The 19,678-nt window shown below is 39.7% G+C and overlaps 2 protein-coding genes and 1 pseudogene across 14 annotated transcripts in view; 1 reads left to right on the forward strand and 2 right to left on the reverse strand.

The window, feature by feature from the left end:
* Nucleotides 1-19,678, reverse strand: part of LOC127371757 (sodium- and chloride-dependent GABA transporter 2-like) — a 143,384-nt gene that overhangs the window by 110,172 nt on the left and 13,534 nt on the right. The gene's annotated exons all lie outside the window — the stretch shown is intronic.
* The window catches only part of LOC127371756 (green-sensitive opsin-like), a 146,216-nt gene that overhangs the window by 85,303 nt on the left and 41,235 nt on the right, over nt 1-19,678 (forward strand). Inside the window, exon 16 of one of the 8 annotated variants that reach the window (XM_051414794.1) lies at nt 3,671-3,769. The exons of the other annotated variants lie outside the window; for them this stretch is intronic. Coding sequence (XP_051270754.1) covers nt 3,671-3,754 — 84 coding nt within the window. The 3' untranslated portion in view covers nt 3,755-3,769. Of the gene's footprint in view, nt 1-3,670; nt 3,770-19,678 lie in introns of those variants that run through there. 8 annotated transcript variants of the gene reach the window in all.
* On the reverse strand, nt 8,030-19,236 carry LOC127371764 (green-sensitive opsin-like; annotated as a pseudogene).

The following is a 19,678-nucleotide window of genomic DNA, read 5'->3' on the forward strand; positions in this document are numbered from 1 at the left end:
ACCTCGGTTTCTAATAGACCATTGATAGTATCTGCAATGCCTTTTTCAGCTATTGGTTTATGAGGATACTGTTTTTGCCAGATAGGTCTTGATGTAGGCAGTAAATCAAACGAAATAGGAGTTACTGTGGAACAAAATCCAACGTCTGTAGGCCCCTGGGACCACAGTGAGTGTTGTTTAACATTGTATTAGCATTTGGGTGATCAGTTTTTGCTCTCCCATGAAATCTTTTAATTTGTTTGTGCTCCAGGAGGACAGAATCATGGGTCACTTGGGAGATTTTGTAAGCTTTTTCTGATGGGGAATACATTACATTTGGCAAGTTGGTATGAAGCCAGTCAGAAGTTTGTAACAACTTCTTAGTCATGGGCCCCAATTCTTTTGCTTGATGATCTGAATGTATAGCTAGAGAGATATGAGGAGCAGCTTTGTCTGTCATTTCATAGTGTTGAGACAAATCTTCACTCAGAGACACCACCGCTACAACCCCCTCGGGCCCCGCAAACAAACAATCTGACATCACCTGTGTTTCTGTGCCTTCCACTGCCATAAACGCCTCATGATACACCCAGTTCTCATCTCGATCATAAAACAACGTGATGTGGAGGGGGTCAGGAGGAGGACCGTACGGATGCAACATGTGCAGCCATGGCTTCCATGCAGTGTACAGTGAGTGTGCTCCACCCCCCTTTTCTGTTTCTGGCTGCACCAGTCCCCAGTATATGTTGGCCCACTGTCCCTCAGCACCCGGTGTGTTATCTTGAGCCAAAAACATCTGTGTGAGCGAGCTGATTCTGCTCACCGAGCAGTTGAATGATTGTCCATTCGGAAAAACCACGATAACCTGCACAAAATAGAAGCTCCACTCTTCACCAATAAATCCCTTCCCATTAGATTCACTGGACATTTAGGAGATGCCACATATTGATGTGTGAAAGTCTGTCCTGCCACTTTTGTGGGCAGAGGGGAAGTCAAAGGCAGATTATTAGATTGTCCCGAGAATCCAGTCATATCAACAGTGTCAGTGGTTAGTTTAGACTCTGGTATTTTGCAGTTCAATGTAGAGTATCTCGCACCAGAATCCACCAAAAAAGGCAAATTGTGTTCCAAAAAATTTAGTGACAAATAGGGATCTGCCAGCCCTATGTCAGGGGTTCCCGGGCCTCTTCAGTATTCCTGAGAGGGGAAGCCCTGTCCCTAATCTGGAGGGGGAAACCGGTCAGACTCGTTGCGGGTGTTTACTGAGGGGTATTGTCCTCTAGGGGCTGCAGCAATATTGGGTACTTGGTGAGGGGGAGGATGACGTGGTGGTGGGCCATATCCCTGCTGTGGTTGACCATATCCCGGTGCATAATTATCCTGGGGTGGGTACCACTGACAACTGCGAGCAAAATGCCCCTGCTGGCCACATGACCAGCACTGGCCTACGGGTGGTCGTGTCATGCCCCTCCCACGCCCTCTATACCCTCCCCTCCCCATGTATCGCCCACGCAGATCCTGCTGCGTGGGCGAATACGCCTGAGTAGGAGGAGTCCATGGTTGCTGCGGGGCCAGCCAGCCCTGCTGCGGTGGCTGTTGTAACATTTGAGTGTTTGATTTTGTTATTTCCTTAGCTTCAGTTAGCTTACGGCGCTCATTCTCTAGTTGTAATTTTACTAGCTGTGCTGCGTTACTGTTAAGCTCAGAATCATTGTCCTTTTGTTTCCCATCCTCTCCCCGTACGTAATGTGTCAAGTGCTTCTCCCATCTTTCAGTGTCACATCCCTGTAGATCGGGATCTGCTCCCATCTGACCTTGCACTGCTTTTGGCATTCCATCTAGGATGGCTTTTCGAAAAAGTGATGTTTGCATCTTATCTCTACTAGGGTGAGATCCTGCGATCTCTATCCATACATCTTTACACCTCATCAAAAATTCTGGCATGCTTTCTTTATCTTTCCTAGAGAAGGCTAGGGAGTGCAACGCTCCTTGTGGCACAGGATATATCTCACGTTACCAATTTTAGTGGCGTGAACAAGAAATGGTTCGTGGTCAGGGATTTTTATGATGTCTGTGGCGGTGGTGTGAGGTGGTGCGGGTCCAACCATCTGCAGCTGAACACCTCCAAGACCAAGGCGATGGTGGTGGACTTCAGAAGGAAGAAACCACATCTCCAAGCCGTGTCCATCGGTGGGGGGGGGTCAATGTGGAGGTGGTCAGGACCTATAAATATCTGGGGCTGCAGCTGGACGACAAGCTGGACTGGACAGCAAATATGGACGTACTTCCTGAGAAGGCTGGGGTCCTTCAACATCTGCAAAAAACTGCTGCAGATGTTTTACCAGTCTGTGGTGGTCAGCGTGCTCTTTTATGCTGTGGTTTGCTGGGGAGGAAGCAGCAAGAAGAGAGACGCCGGTCAACTGGACAGACTGGTGAGGACAGCTGGCTCAGTAGTGGGCACAGAGCTGGACTCTCTGGTGATAGTGGCAGAGAGAAGGATCCTGGACAAACTGCTGTCGATACTGGACAACACCCACCATCCTCTGCACGACACCTTCTCCAGGCAGAGGAGTGTGTTCAGTGGCAGAAAGCTGTCCCAGTCCAGCTCCACCATCAAACTCAAAAACTCTTTCGTCCCCCTGGCCATCAGACTGTACAACAGCTCTCAGTAAAGGCAGGGAGGACAACAGACAATAGACAATGGACAATTTCTATCTGTATTTTGCACATCCATTTGCACTGTTTTACTTACTTCCGTTTGCACTGCTTTACTTCCATTTGCACTGTTTACTGTTTGCACCGTTTATTGTAGCTTCTGTTAATTTTATATAATATATATATATATATATTAGGGCTGGGCGATATGGCTTAAAAATAAAATCTCAGATTTTTTCACACCAAACCCGATTTACGATTTTAATCGATTTTTTTGTTTGTTTTTTAGCGGGTGTTTGTGGACTGTATATCCCGCAGAGAGCAACATTTCTCCCACTTGGCTGCATGCCTCTGCTTGAGGTGCTGGAATAAATTCGTAGTACTGCTACCTTTGGTTGCAACAGCTTTCAAACAAACTTTGCAATGGGTCGTGGTTTGTTCGCTGTCGGACGCCACAAAACCAAACCAGTTCCAAACAACCGACGACACTGTGCCTTTTTTGGGGACAAGCTCATCCTGGCTTGCTGCCATGTTGTGTTTATCTGTGGAGAGGCGGGGGAGGGGTCAGCGCACTCTGACCTACGGGAGCCCAAAGGGAGCGCCGGTGTTGTGGAAGTTCAAGAGAAAACTGATTTTAACTAAAAATAAATATAGTAAAATATAGTAATAATAAAGTTTAACTACAAATTCGAATTAATCGATAAAATCGATTTATCGCCCAGCCCAACTATATATATAATACTTTATATTTTATCTTCTATTTTATTTTTAATTCTATTCTTAAGGTTAGGGATTTTAATTTTAGTCTAATGTATGTTTAATGTATGTTTTGTATTTTGTATGCTACTGGATACTTGAATTTCCCTTGGGATAAATAAAGTATCTATCTATCTATCTATCTATCTATCTATCTATCTATCTATCTATCTATCTATCTATCTATCTATCTATCTATCGTTTTGGATAAAATTGACATATTGTACTAGGACAGGTATGTCCTACTAACCTTCCTGCTCTGCTGTTCAACACATCACAGGCAGCCTCACAGCAGCAGGACTCAGCATCCACTCAGAAAGCTGAGAGGGAAGTGACACGTGTAATCTGCAATTATAAATGTTAAAAGTAATCAACTAAGTCTGAAGTTGTAATAGTTAATGGTTGTTAATAAATAATTTTGGTCCAAATGCTCTGCAGCACCTTTCCAAAAGGTCAAATGATACATGAGTCTTCCTGATGAACTAAAGAGCGAAAAAGACAAATCAAGTGCCCTGGAGGAGGATGAACATTAGCCACAACATGCATTACAACTGTTGCATAAAACATTAGTAAATTATTTATTAACCATTACTAAAACCTTTATGAAGGGTGATTTATCAGATTGACAATGACAATGACTGTGTAGCCTGAATATCTGATTAAAGTTTTTATTCATCGCTGACCACCATTATTGATAATACAAAACCTGTGACAGCAAACATTAATGTTTCCCTCTTTAGCACTTATTAGCAATATAAAATCATATAATAAATAGTTTATAACACACTATAATATAATATAGTTTTAAGCAGAAGTTATAAATGTCACAACTATAACACTTCCGTCAACAGTGTCAAGTGGAGGTGGCTGTATTAACAGATAATGAATGGCAATATAGTAAAAAAAAAAGCTGCTGTAATAATATAGAACATGTCTAACTGCTAACAAATACTGGACATTAGAAATGTCATTAAAACTACATTATCCTGCCGTTATAAACTATGATTGAATATTTTGTGTACTCCTTATACATTTATTTATTAATTTATTTTTATTATAAGGTGTTATAAGGTGTAAACCATGATCAGAAATTGTTCTTTTGTCTGAAACCAGCAGTAGAAGCAAACATAGTGCTCACATACTCATTGATATTAGATACAAATTAATTATAATTCTGAAGTTACGGTGATATTTAGTCTCTCTTTCATAACTTACCTCTGTATGTTTCCTTCCTTTTCAGTTCCGTAATGGCATGCTTTCTGCAGTTGGCATGGTTAAAGATGAGACCTCAGTATCAACCAGTAAGACAGACCTATGTCTCTTAAGAATAACAACTTCCTCACAGCTCTGGACATTCTCCTTCCTGACGTCTTCTGGATTCTGAATGGCTGTCTTGAAATTAAACTAGCCAGATGGACATTAATGTCAACATAGACCTATGATAGGAATTTATTGCTTCATTTGTGTGCATCTGTGACAAAAAAAACTGGACTCCAACAGCCACAGCTGAAAGAGAATCAAGCAAAACATGTCTGAAGGTTGTATCCTCGTCTTTTCTTGTAGTCATGGTGATGGTATGTTTGAATGTGGGGTGGAGTGGGGTAAGAATCACCTGTGTATATTTATGACATGGAGAGCTTAGCAAATTTGTTGGCCTCTGTAATAATATTTTGTATATATTTTATAAACCAAAAAAAGTTATTAAATGTATGCATGAAAATGTGTGTTGGTTGTTGCTGCTCTCTCTGTTTAGTTTTTTGTTTTTTAATTTACAAAGTTCAGTTCATACTTGGTTTTAGCTGGAAACTGAACATTTCAAATATTTTATTATGATTTGATGTGAGCTTTTAGGTTTTTTGATATCACACTTCCTATAGCTAGCCTTGCATGGACCAGTGATTTGTATTTGTTAATGAGTAACTATTACTTTTATTTTTTTAAATAGGTGACAAAGGAAAAAAATACATTTTGTCTTATGTAATGATTCCAACATCACATTACTCTCTACTGTGTAGCATACATACTCAAACCTGGACAGAGACATTCTGAACTGCACAACACTTCCTAATAGATACAAGTACAGTAACTTTAAAAAGCAGGAGCACTTTACAAAGATGCATATGCAGTGCAGATTTTATACAATGAAATTACATTTTGGCAAAAACGTCTTTTAGAGCTTAAAAGTAACATGATAGTAGGATATATATATATATTAAAAATCAGATGAGAAATTGTTAATACATAATTGTTTTTGGCCAATTCAAATTAAATATCTGAAGAATCACAATACTGTAGTGAAAAAAATCATATATTAGAAGCATGAGGCAACAAGAAAAAATAGAGGGGCAGTGGAAACGTGTAAATACAAATATTGGTACAAACAATTTATAGGTAGATTACCTCTATTGTACCTAAACCATAGAGTAAAAAAAGGTAGTGCAGTGGGTTTATCATCACTGATCCTAAATAGAAGCCAAAGCCCAGCTGATCCACAGGCTCCACAGGGAACTGTTCTTTCCCCCTTTCTGTTCACCCTGTGCACCTCAGACTTTCAGTTCCTCTCTGAGTCCTGCCACCTGCAGAAGTTTGCGGACGATTCTGCAATTTTTGGCTGTGTCAGTGAGGGGAAGGAGGAGGAGTACAGGGGTGTTGTGGACACCTTCGTCGAGTGGTGTGCAACTAACCATCTGCATCTCAACTCAACCAAGACTAAGGAGCTGGTGGTGGATTTCCGCAGGAGGAAATCTGTCCCCGCACCCATCTCCATCAACGGTGTGACTGTGGATGTTGTCCAGGATTACACCTGGATAACAAACTGAACTGGGCAAAGAGCACTGACGCTGTTTACAAGAAGGGCCAGAGTTGACTCTATTTCCTGAGGAGGTTCCGGTCATTCAACATATGTAGCATCATGCTGAGGATGTTCTACCAGTCGGTGGTAGCCAGTGCCATTTTCTTTGCTGTTGTGTGCTGGGGCAGCAGGCTGAGGGCAGCAGATGCTAACAAGATCAGCAGGATCACCAGGAAGGCTGGCTCCTTCCTGGGGGCCCAACTGGACTCTTTGTTGGTGGTGTCTGAGAGGAGGATGCTGTGTAAACTGCACAGCATACTGGTCAACAACCCTCACCCTCTCCACCAGGTGCTAACCTTGAGCAGAAGCACCTTCAGCAACAGACTCATCCCCCCCCCCGGTGTAACACAGAACGCCAGAGGAAGTCTTTTCTTCCTGTGGCCATCAGACTCTATAAGTCATCTACCTCCGGTCGTGAGAGGGACAGTGGAGACACTGTGCCCTGAACAAATGTCACTTTATCATTTTGTAACCAATTTCACTATATTTAGTTGTACTGTACCATAGTTAATTTATGCTGCTAACAAATGCTGCAACAATTTTTTTTCTTCAGAAATTATAGTTCATGTTACAAACAAACCATTTTTTCAGCAGGTTTCTGTTCTAGTCGGGGGGATTGTGGAGTGGTCCTCAGACAGTGTTCCTCTGAGTTAAAAAAAAATAGGCTATATGTATGTTGGTGGAAGCAAGGTGCTATCGTGTATTATGTTGCTGATGGGATATTATCTCAGAAGGGCAGATTTAAAGTAAATACACAAGTGGCCTACTGTACTACAGTTTTCAAGTACTTCTTCTTTACTTTAGAAGCTTACACGATATTGTCCTGTACTACTCTACTACATTTAATGGGAAATATTGTACTTTCCACTACATTTATTTGACAGCTGTAGTTACTATTAACCCAGTTTTTCCATACAACAGGTATGATAGTCCTACAATTATATGTAATTTACTATATATACATTATTATGGATGAATGTGTCCAATAGTAGGTACTGTAAATCAGATGATAGTATGTATAGTAGATAGTATGTCTTGCAGGACATAAATACTAATATTTTTACATGTGGTACTTTTATTTTAATAAATGATCTGAGTACCTATATCATCCACTGCTGCACATGGTTTTCTTTTCTTTTCACCTTGCTATCTCCCCTGTCATTTTTGTTATAAAAACCCACTGATAAACAATTTAATACATTTTGTTGGGTTTAAACCTGGGATTTAAAAAAAAGGAAAGCCTTTTGGATTTGATTCTCAAAATAAATTCAATGTATATTGGACTTTCTACTCAAAAAGAGTTGCCGCTCAATTTGTAATCTTATTCACTCACTTGTGGATCATTAAAAGCTCAATGCAGGAATCACATTGGGGAACAACAATTTAGTTTGGGTCTTGACTACCTCTCTTTCTGTCCACAGTCCTCCTGGAAACACAGCAAAAAAATGCTGTCACGTCGGTTGCTGTATTATATTTTTCAGCACATTGTCCCCTCCCTATCCTGTTACATCCCGCCCCTATTTTATATTAATACCAACATCAAAACTGTTTCTCAAGTCAATTCCCACCACCGCCATGTAAGCTAATTTGGTCTTTTACCTGTTTTCTTCTGCATTCAACATAAAACTATTTCTATGCCAATGTACATAAGGTCAACAAGACTTGCAACACTCTTATCCAACTCAACAAGACAAAAATTTTGTTTTACCATGTCTGTATTTGCCCATTTTGAAAATACAGTATAAAATGTGTTTCCACTGATTTAAGGAAAATAATTCAAACCATATGTTCTTTAAGGAGGTTATGTAGATTTAATGGTGCCAAATATCTTAAACTCTGCCTCTGACAACAGGGGAAAGTCAAACTGAGCATCCACATACATTTGTTCACAGATGTTGCCATTATTTGCAATGATTATGAATTCACATCGTCATGACTGACACTTTTCAACATCCTTTAAATGAAAAAAAAAAAAGAAAATGCAGTTCATGAGTTTGCTCCTAGAGCTGCGTCCATCACTGGTCAAGTGGTTCAGACGTCCCTGAACTTCCCTCAATCCACATCGAGAACTATTCCAGGTCAGTAGACAGTAAAATGTCCAGGTATAGGGAAATGTCTCTATATTTAAGAGACAGAAGACACTTCTGTCTTGCTGGCAGACACTGAGGTCTCATCATCCACCATGCTACCCATTCCAACAGTGCTCAGCATGCAGTTATGGAACTGAAAAAGAGAGCAAAGATAGCAAATTCAGAAACGAGTGCATGGTTCAGGATTATATAAAGAAAAGGCAAATACTAGAAACAAGAAAACATGTTGTACTGACCTGTTTGTTAAAGAGCACATAGATAACAGGATTATAAAGTGCTGAGCTCTTTGCAAAGAAGGCGGGAAGAGCTGCTGTCATGGCAGTGAAGGAAGCTCCTTTGTTCAGGAAGATCCAACCGGTGAAAGAGGCATATGGTACCCATGCATCAGGAAGCCAAAGACCATCAAGACACACACACGTGTCACTTCCCATGCCTTCTAAGTGGACTCTGACTCCTGCTGCTGGGCTGCAGCCTAAAGAGTTTCAGACCAGAAAACATAACCAGAATCCACAACACAGACCGTTTTGCTGAGTTTCAAAAGAAAAGCAACAACAGAATAATTCTATTTCTTTGACGTTTGGCTATAAATTGAACCTTTCATGTACTTAAACTTCACTTACAGCTTTGACAGTCAGCACAAGGCTTCCCTAAGTGAAGAAAATTACAAAGATGGGAACCAAGAAGTGAACAACAAACATGTAGATGACATATGATTCATTGTTGAAGCCTGTAGCCAGGTGTAGTAGTTGGGTCCTCAGGGGCACTGCATGCCCTCAGGAAGGTACCTGTGTGAGGTTTAAGAAGAGCAAATCATTTAGACTTTAGCCATAAAACAAGCTCTGCTCTAAGGTATCTACCAACCTCATTTTATCCCTTATTTCATCACTTTCTTAAGTCTAAGTCCTATGAGTTGTTTTCAAAGTTTTTAAATCTTCTCTGCCAGGTAAAAAAATGTAGTCATATTTGTTGTAAGTAACTGGCAACTACAAATGTGAATCACCTGGACCAGCCAAACAGTGGGGGCCAGCGCATGAGAAGGCCATGATCCAGGTGAAAATAACTCCAGCAGCAGCATGAGTTCCACTGAACATGAAGCTACCCATTGGTTTGCAAACAACGATGTATCTCTCAATAGCCAGGACAACCAGTGACCAGAGAGCGACTTCACCTGCACAGAGAAAGGTAAGAGAAGATAATAGTTCATATTGTGCAATGGATTTTTCCACACACATTTAAGAGACACACTGAAGAGAGAACTTCCCTCTTTCTTACCTCCAAGTGTAGCCATGAATCCCTCAATAGCACAGAAAGTGGGGCCAAGAATGAAGTAGCCGTTAAGAGAAGAATTGATGACACATGATCAGCCCAGCCACAGCCAGTTGACCAGGATGTAGTTGACGAAGCTTCTTGTTCTGAGCTGTTATGAACAATGTCAGACCATTGATGGGAGTTCCAGCGCAGATCAGGAAAAACAAGTAGAAAGCTAGAATCTTGTCGATCCATGGATCTACCATATAATACTGCGGGTATTCAAAAGGACTTCTAACAATCCCAGTCCTGTTGGACATGTGGATGTAGAAGTTCCTGCCTTCTGTGCCATTGGGCACAATTCCTCCTTCCCACGCCATCTTCAGTTGTTCTGTAGAGCTTCTTCGCCTAATTCAGGGGTCGGCAACCTTTACAACTCAAAGAGCCATTTGGACCTGTTTCCCACAGTAAAGAAAACACTGGGAGCCACAAAACCCTTTTGACATTTAAAATGAAATAACACTGCATATAACGTTTTTTTTTTGCCTTTATGCTATGTATGAAAAAAACTATAATGTGTTGCATTTATGAAATCAATGAACGACTGCAGAGAAAGCAAAATTACATTTCTGCATGCAACAAAAACATTTAGAACTCTGAAAAAAAGACGTTGGGTTGAAGGTTACTTTCAAGTAAAATACTCAATGTCTATTTGAGTCCTTCTTGTATTTATGAAAAAACGCCTAACTTAAATTATCCACTGGCAACAAAACAAAAATGCCGTCCTCTCTCTGTGTGCCGTCATCCTTTTACTGGCGCGTGCAGTCAGCTGTCAACCTGAATAATAAAAGGACTATTTCACTTCACAATGAAAAAATAAGAATATATGCAAAATAATAGGCAATTAAAATATTTATCATATATTTAGGTGACGACATACGGCTGTTCATCTTTACAATTCAATTCAATTCAATTCAATTTTATTTGTATAGCGCCAAATCATAACAGAAGTTATCTCAGGACACTTTTCAAATAGAGCAGGTCTAGACCGAACTCTTTAAAACATTAATTACAGAGACCCAACAGTACCACCATGAGCAAGCACTTGGCGACAAGGGCAAGGAAAAACTGCCTTTTAAGAGGCAGAAACCTAGGACAGATCCTTCGGCTCTAGGTGGGTGGTCGTCTGTCTCGACCAGTTGGGGTGAGAGAGAGAGAGAGAGACATACAGACAGACAGAGAGAGAGAGAGAGAGAGAGAGAGAGAGAGAGACAGAGACAGAGACAGAGACAGAGAGAGACAGACAGGTATACAGTAACAACAGTATTGGCAATGGCAATCTAGCAGGACCATGGCAGGAGGCTCCACCAGGATCGATAAGAACCTACGAGACGAGAATGCACAAGAACTCCGGGGAAGAAGTGAAGTTAGTAACATGCATTAATGGGACATGAATGAGTGCAGAAAGAGAGAGGAAGAGAGGAGCTCAGTGCACCATGGGAGTTGCAGTAATCCTAAGAAAGCTAAGTAAAAGCTAACTAAATTACACACATACCATTAACAATAACAATTAAACATATCAAACTGGCTCTCAACAATGGTGGGTCCAAAAATGAACCTGGAAATCTGAGACAGATGGACTGAACTATACTGGCTAAATAAAGCCCCACTCAAAGTCCATCACAATTTTTAGTAGAGTGGCCACATGGGGATTCACCGCTGTTGCCTCTTTGTGGACCAGCTTCCCCGTCTTCTTTGACACCACCTTCCCCTGGCTGGTCTTTCTTCCCCTCTCAGGATTAATCCCAATGAGGCACCTAAAATGTAATAAGAGAGAAAGTATATAAGATATTAGGTATGGTAAGTAAAGATCATTTGCATTTAATATGGAACCCTATCACAGTAATTGAATAAAAAATTAACACCTGGGAGTTTGCATGTGCCTGACATGTGCAAATGTATTCCTGCAGGTTTTACCACATATGTTGCAAGTTATCATGTTTTCACTACAGGCCTTCACAGCAAAATCTTTAAAATACTCTCTCAAGAAAAAAAAATCATTACATCAACAACTAGTCAACTAACTTTTAGCTACTGTATATTACATTAGTGCATATTTTAAGCTACTGTTTAGCTTTTTGCATCAACCTGCATAACAAGCTTCTCCCTATAAACTCCCATAAACCGTTTTACTTGAAAAAGTAAAACAATAAATGGTTAAATAGAACCTTGTAGCCCACCTTAATTAGATCTGACAACAAATCAAATGCCCAAGCCAACTTATGCTAATTTATGTAATGTGCTAAACTTTTGTCCACATAGTTGCTAAATGAGAGTAACGTATGCTAGCGTGCGGCACATACTTTTGACTCAATCTTTTCGGCAAAAAACAGTCAATAAAATATTAATCCAACACAAAATTACATCAGCATTATGCTGACTTTTGCAAGATTATATACCTTCTTAAGAAAGCCATGGGGACAGGATGGATGAGGGTGCGCTGCGCAGTTGACGAGAGAACAGTGAGGAAAGCAGCAGGTGATGCCTCAAGTGCTCCATCCAGTTTGGTGCTGTCAGTTTAAGAGTGCGGATGAAAACTAATTCTTCATCTTCTTGTTATTGTGTCCTCAATCTCAAATAAAAACAATGATGTGTAGGCCTATTTTTAATTTCATTAAATTTTTTATTTTGCTCAGATGAACTATTAAACGGACCGAAGATCAAGTCTGATTTAAAGTTAACTGAAAAAGGAAAAAAAAATACTATATTATACAGTAAGATTATAGGGAGCTTGCTGTAAAAAATAAATAAATACTGCTTTTTACCGTAAGATTGCCGTTAATATTTTGTTCCTCAAAGGTATCAGAATTTACAGTATTCAACTGTATTTATGGAAGACGGTACATTGCTGTGCAAAATATCCAGTATTTTTACAGCAATTTGTTACTGTGTGTGCTTTCCAGCTCGTCCAGTAACGAACGGAACTGACGGTGATTTAAACCTTTTGCAATTATTTTATTGACAATCTGAATGACAACATTCATTACTTCTGTGCATTCCGGAGGAAATGTTTGAGCACACAGTGCCTCTTGGTGCAGGATGCAGTGAAAAGTCAGCAGCTTTCTGTCCAGCGACTTCTGCAGTAAAGCCACAAAGCCCTGATGCGCTCCTGTCATACCTGGTGCCCCATCAGTAGCCACTGACACCAGGTGGGTGGTGTTTATTCCTTTGGCTCTTAAACAATTCAAGACAGCCTCACAGATGTCCTCCCCCGTGTTTGGCCTTTTGGTGGTATCAACTCAATAATTTCTTCCTGTGGACCAGCAGAGTTTACATACCGGCAGAACAGCGCTATTTGTTCAATATCACCTTTGTCTTTAGATTCATCACAGGCAATTGAGTAGGCCACAGCTGAATTGATGTCTTTAATTTGCTGTCTGGTGATGCCTTCTGCCATTTTTATGGTTCTGTCTTTGACAGTCTTTGCAGAGAGTGGCATATCCCTGATTTTCTGCACAATTTCACTAGTTTTTAAAGTCCGTGAATAGATGTTCTGAAATCTCAATGAAAGATTATTTTATATATTCTCCATCTTCTCCCGTGCCTGACTATTTCCTGAGCGGCTACAAAACTAGCATATGTACTTGAATTTGCAGACTTCACCCACTTCTTGAAGTGATTTTTGCTCAGATCAACCTTCCGCATCACTTCTGAAACAGCTTTTTTTCTCTCATCTCCATCCGGATATTTTTGAGCAAAGGCTGCGTGTTTACTCTGGAAATGTCTTGCGACATTTGACTTTTTGTTGTTTGCTAGCTTTTCACTAATATTAAGCATACTGGTAAACCAGTCTCGTCAGCAGTGAAAGCAAATGAATCTGCCCACGTAGCACTGAACGTTCTGTTTTCTTCAGACACTTTTCTTAGAATCCTCAATAGTTGGCCTACCTGGGGTTCGAAAAGTTCAAGAAATCGCACACTGGCGGGTGTCGCACATTGGCGGTTGTGACGCATATTAAGAGCATAAGTATTTTTTTGCCTTATTTGATAGGACAGCTGAAGACAGACAGGAAAGGGGGGCAGAGACAGAGAGGGGATGACACGCAGCAAAGGGCTACAGGTCAGATTCGAACCCTGGGCCGCTGCAGCAAGGACTCAGCCTCGGTACATGGGTCGCCAGCTCTACCCACTGAGCTAACCGGGCGCCCAAGAGTGACAAAAAATGTTTTTGTGTTACAAATTGCAAAAATAATACATTATTTAGATTTTACAAGATCACCATTATCTTCAAATTTAGAATTACATTTTAAAAACAAACAAATAAAAATAAAATACATTTTAATTAAATACTCATTAAATATTTTCAAAGGCCACAGGGAGCCGCATCAGAGGGATGAAAGAGCCGCGTGCCGCTCTGGAGCCGCAGGTTGCCGACCCCTGGCCTAATTGGATTACAGGATTGTGAGGTAGTACCAAAGCTCAAAAAGGGCAGTAATCCATCTTAAGACCGGATAGAGATGCTAGACCCTCCACTTTTCAGGTCCGGAGGAATTTGCTTAATCCTGATTAAAGAATAGGAATTAGGTTCAGCTTTAAACACATGATCTACAGTAAACTCATTTTACACAACCCTGGAATCACGACATGTGTTCTGTCTTTTAAAGTTTATAATAAGTATATTATTAGCCTTATCTTTGAGAACATTGATGTATGTACTGATCTGTTTGCTTTAAATATGAATCCATTAGATACAGGAGATAATGGTGTAATTCAAACAGAGTGATGAATGATGACAGTGTGACAATCTTCCTCTCTGTTACTATTCTAGTAAAGTTTTTCCTTTAATGTGGGCAGGCAAGATACTGTATTTCCTCACATTCTTTCCTTGATTGATAAATACATTGTGTTGAATGTTTGTGTGTCTGTTTGTTTTGTTCAGGCCAGACTACTAATCTAACACTTTAACCTTCAGTATCTGTCTCCATATGGAGGAACTGTAGGTGTCCTCATCCTAACTGGATTGACCTCAGTTTCTACCTGTAGTGGGGTCTTCTGGGATGTAGGAAAAGCCTTACTGTCACAGGTAAGAAGATGTCTGCTATAGGCTAATCTAATTTGCTATTTTTTTTTAAGCCAACTTTATCTCGTAGATTTCTGTTTATCCTGTTCTGAAGTGGAAATCCTATCAATTGCCATCCATTGTTTACTGGTTCACGGAGCTCTAGCAACCTCATCTCTCCTGCTCACCTCAGCTGTAGTTGGACAGATGATGAGCTGCTTTGGATTCACCATCATCATAACTGTCATGATACGGTCATACAAATACCTCAAAATAGCACGGATTGAGAGATCCATAATAGTGATGAGTTACTCCTTTAATAGAACATCAGTAGCGGTTTGGGAGCCAAAAGAGCTGACTCTTATTGCTGAGCTAAGCCATGATCAATAATCTGGCTCACTAAAGAGAGCTGGGATTCCCATCACTAATCCATAGTTTCTAACAGGGATTAAAGGCCAGCTATTAGCCGTTTCATATGAATGACATAAAACAACTTAAATATACTGCAAATAACAGAAAGCCTGCTATACATATGGATAAATATGCTTATCTTTTGAACCTATTTATCAGTGATGGGAATAACAGCGTTATAAATAACGGCGTTACTAACAGCGTTACTTTTTTTCCAGTAACGAGTAATCTAATTGATTACTCTTCCCATCTTAATAACGATGTTACCATTACTGCCAAAAAATGCGGCCCATTACTATAATTCAAGCTGTTTTTTTCATCAGACCAACTAGATCTCTGAGACGAGAGGCAAAGACTTTTTTTTACTGTTCTTCCTTTGTTAGTGGGCAGTGCACGAGACAAGCGCATAAATGTTGACCATTGGCTGAGGTTGAGTAAAATTTCATGGTAAGCCAATCAGAGGTAGAGTTGGGTGGGTGTTCGAAAGCATGCAAAGTCGGACACACAACGAACAACACAAGCGAGTCAGTCAACGAGAGACAGGTATGGCGAGTTGTGTTGCATCTTATTACATTTGCACTAAAAAGAGTGTATATGTTGTTTGAATAAATTTGGTACATTGCTTAAAGAGCATATTTAATTTAGATTTATTTGTTGGCTGGCTGCAGCCTCTTGAAGTGAGATTGTCAATGGCCAGAGAAAGAGATTTATTTTTATGGAGCTGTATTTTTTATTTCGTATGTATTATTATTATTATTGTTTATATTTGGATTCTTTAGTTTTGATATACATTGTACTTTTCAGTTAGATTGAAAGCACCTCATATTGTTACAGTGTTCTACTTTTTCGAGGAAGAAAATACTTTAAGTACAGTGTATCTACCAATTGTCTGAAGTTTTTTTTTTGTTTTATTTGCACTACAAAGAGTTTATATCTTTGTTATTTATTTTTGGTATAGTGCTTAACAAGCATAATTTAATTTTGCCCAGTTGTGGCCTGTTGAGGGGAATAAATATCAAAAGTTCCAAAGCATCTATTGTGTTATTTGTATCGATCCACTATATAAACATATTATCTACATACATGGCATTTGATTGGAGGCTAGTCTCACTTTGTCCCACAGCAACATTAAAATAGTTTAGATTTGTGCACATTGTTTCTGTTAATAATGTATTGTATTAAGTGTCCATTTCATTATAATATTCAGATTTATCATAAATAATTGAACATGCACATGTATTTTAAGTTCTGTTAAAGAGGGGTGGAGGTGGGGTCATATCTGAGCATTTAAAAATGTACTTGAAAGTAACGCAATAGTTACTTTCTAAAGTAACTAATTACTTTTATAATTTTTAACTGAGTAACTAATTTAGTTACTTTTTGGAAGAAGTAACTAGTAACTGTAACTAATTACTTTTTAAAAGTAACTTGCCCAACACTGCAATTTATATGGTTTTACATAAACTGAGAAGCTTCAGGTGCAGGTGTTGTCTTCACCTTGTTTATGGCTGTAGTTTTTTTGTTATAAAATAGGTATAAAACATATTGTGCTGAATGTCAAGATGAATTTATTTAAAGGATAATTTATTTCTCCCAGCCACAGTCAGAGACAGAGCTAAGTGTTAAGTGAAAACTTACTCAGCACAAAGTGGTCTTCAAATTCACAGACTTTAACTGTGTTTTAACTGACTTTATTGGTGCAAGGAACGTGTACAGTAACAGAGCAGGAAACTTTGCTAATACAACCAAATATTAAGCATTGCAACAACACAAGACAAATAGCCAGCTAATATCACTTACTTACAACAGCAGAAGGCCAGGTCCCCGTCCGTCTGCAGCCTTTTATTTCACAGAGCTCTCTGTCAACCTCCTCTTTAGTCTCTTTGTCTCTGCCATGATGTCCGTAGAGGATGCTGTTCCATTGCCCGCTCGCCTGGCTCCCGTTGGGGCGAGACATTGGCGCTGCAGGAAACTCTGTAAATAATAGAGTTGAGGAGGAGCTGGGACATCAGAGGGAAATTTGTTCTAGTGAGACTAAAATCGTCCTGTTTGAAGTAACCTTACCAAAAGTTCAGAGGGTAAATATGAGACGGTCATTTCACGTGTGGTCTGTACCTTCACAACTAGACACAAGGAAGTAAGTTTGGTGATGAATGACTCACTGTTTTGTGCGGGAAACGACAATGACTGGTCAAATTAGCAGAAAAGTTTTGTTGATTGGACAAAAGTGCAAGGACGCACAAAATTAACGGGATTGGTTAAAATTTGCCTTCCACGTTGCAATCCAAAACAGTGCAACTTCCTGGAGGGACTGATAAACCTAACCAACCCAACCAATGAAGGCAACACGTATTAGCAAATCTGAGGGCAGAGCAGGATGGGTCATTCCTTCGCCATCCTAGGAAATAAATATTGCACCCTGTAGGCCTGCTCTCGCACTAGAGGTAGGAAGTGTATAATCCTTTATGGCACTAAGTCTCGCACACACCACAAACAAGGTACACTGCTAACTGCTAACTGCTGGGTTAGGGTAAGAATATCTGGGTAATGCAGAGTTGGGCGGGTCATTCCTTCCTCAACCTAGGAAAACAAATATTGCGTACGGTTTTAGAGTGCCATTGACAGAGGCACCATTGTCCCCATTACAAGTCAGTGTAGCATCGACATGATTTTGAGATGTTGTTTTTAAGTAGAACATTTGCATAATGTTGCTTTAACAGTGTAATACCCTGAAAATGGCCATTATGAGTGCTTTTATTTTCATATTTAACACAACATAAAACAAGAGTCAAATTCCTTGAATGTGTACCTGGCCAATAAAAGTCATTGTGATCCTGATATTTAAAGTACATTTAGCTGTTAATACTAATTTACTATACCCCTGAATGACTGAATTTTTATTGGATACTATTCTACATAATAAAATAATTAAACAGATCTGAATATTTGTGATAATACTTTCACTACTTAAGAAAAAGTATATACGTTTGAGCTTAATGTAAGCTTACTTGAAGTATGAAAAGGAAAAAAAAGAACTCTGCACTATAATGTCCCCTGTTACTGACATTATATTGCATTATAAGATTGGTATTCCTGAGCAGCATTTTATTGTTGATGCTGCTCAACGTGGAGCTAGTTTTATCTTCTTTATATGTAGTTAACTAGTTTAGTCCAGTGGTCACCAAACTGGATTCTAATACACAAATCTATTTTCATATTACTTCTCTAACATTGCTTTTATGTAAAACGGATTATTATACCTCTTTGGATCAAGAACAATAATTTAAATTAAACCATGTGAGGGGAAAATTTCTCTGGAACTGCCAACAACTCTCAGACATCAGAAACATGACAAGAGGCTCAAACTTTTCATAAGGGATCACAAGCAAAGAACAGCAGGAGACCACTGGTTTAATCTCCAACAATCTGTTTGTGTTCTATAAACCTTTCACCTCAAAATTGTAGATTAACCTGCAGTACATGAGTAAATGTACTTGGTTACTTTCCACCACTGAACATAGATATTCCTCTTAGTCTCAGCTACAGGGGACGGTGAACCTCTGACTACTTTGTATGCGTTTTTGTCGAGTTGCTCGCCCCTCTGCGGCAGAAAACGATACTTCAAAACAAAAGCAAGACATCACTACACTACACTGAAAAATAAAGTTGCCAAATGTCACCTACTTGCCAGTGATTTCGCCCGGCACCTGTTGGGAACCACCGACGAGGCGATCCACGGCGGGAGGTTGGATGATAGCGGCGGATGGAGGCAGTCACAGCCTGGGAGGAACCGCCCTTCGATGAACACAGCATGGTCCCTAACATTGTCACCAACTCATGCATCATCATTACAGTCTGCATTTCAGCAGAAATGACTCATGGCTCTTTCTAAACGGGCACCTCAGGAGCTACGATATTCTAAGTGTAACAAGTGAGACACGGACAGGCAAGAGGCAAGTCTCTCCAGTTAATTAATTAACATTGGATCATTAAATGCAATTAGACGTATCCTACCCCGATTGCCAAGCATTTGCCGTGGAGTCCCTGCAGAGTTTATTTGAAAGTGATGGCTGTAGAATAAAATGAGCCGTCGAGCAGCAGACACTCCGTTTGACAAGCTGTTAAAAAGCTGATAAAACGCAGCGAGACGCTCCTCAGTAGGGTGTGTGCCAGCTGAGCAAAGTGCTGGATGTACACTAATACATCTATTGCACCCTCTGCATGCACATTGATATAGTGCGCCTGTATTTAATCAGTCATCATTCCTTTAGTAAATAAAACTTCACTCATTCTTTCCTGCAATGCTGAATAAATAATTTAAACAATTTAAAAAAGACAAATTATTTCTTCCAAAATGTTTTCTAACAAAAATAATTTGTTTCTATCACTATGAGAATTTAAACACCCCATAAACAGAGACAAAGTCTCATTATTACTTATTTCTTCCTAAACATATAAAATATAGATGAAGAATCATTTTTATTATAAAGAAACAGATAAACATGTGACCGAAGGTCACTAAACCTCACTTCCTTAAAGTCAATTATCAATCAGACTTGAGCTATCCGCTTCCTCACAATCCCCTAGTAATCTAATTTTTCCAATTTAAGGATTATCTCGGGATGGTATA

Source organism: Dicentrarchus labrax, unplaced genomic scaffold (genome assembly GCF_905237075.1).
Source record: "Dicentrarchus labrax unplaced genomic scaffold, dlabrax2021, whole genome shotgun sequence".
Classification (NCBI taxonomy): domain Eukaryota; kingdom Metazoa; phylum Chordata; class Actinopteri; family Moronidae; genus Dicentrarchus; species Dicentrarchus labrax.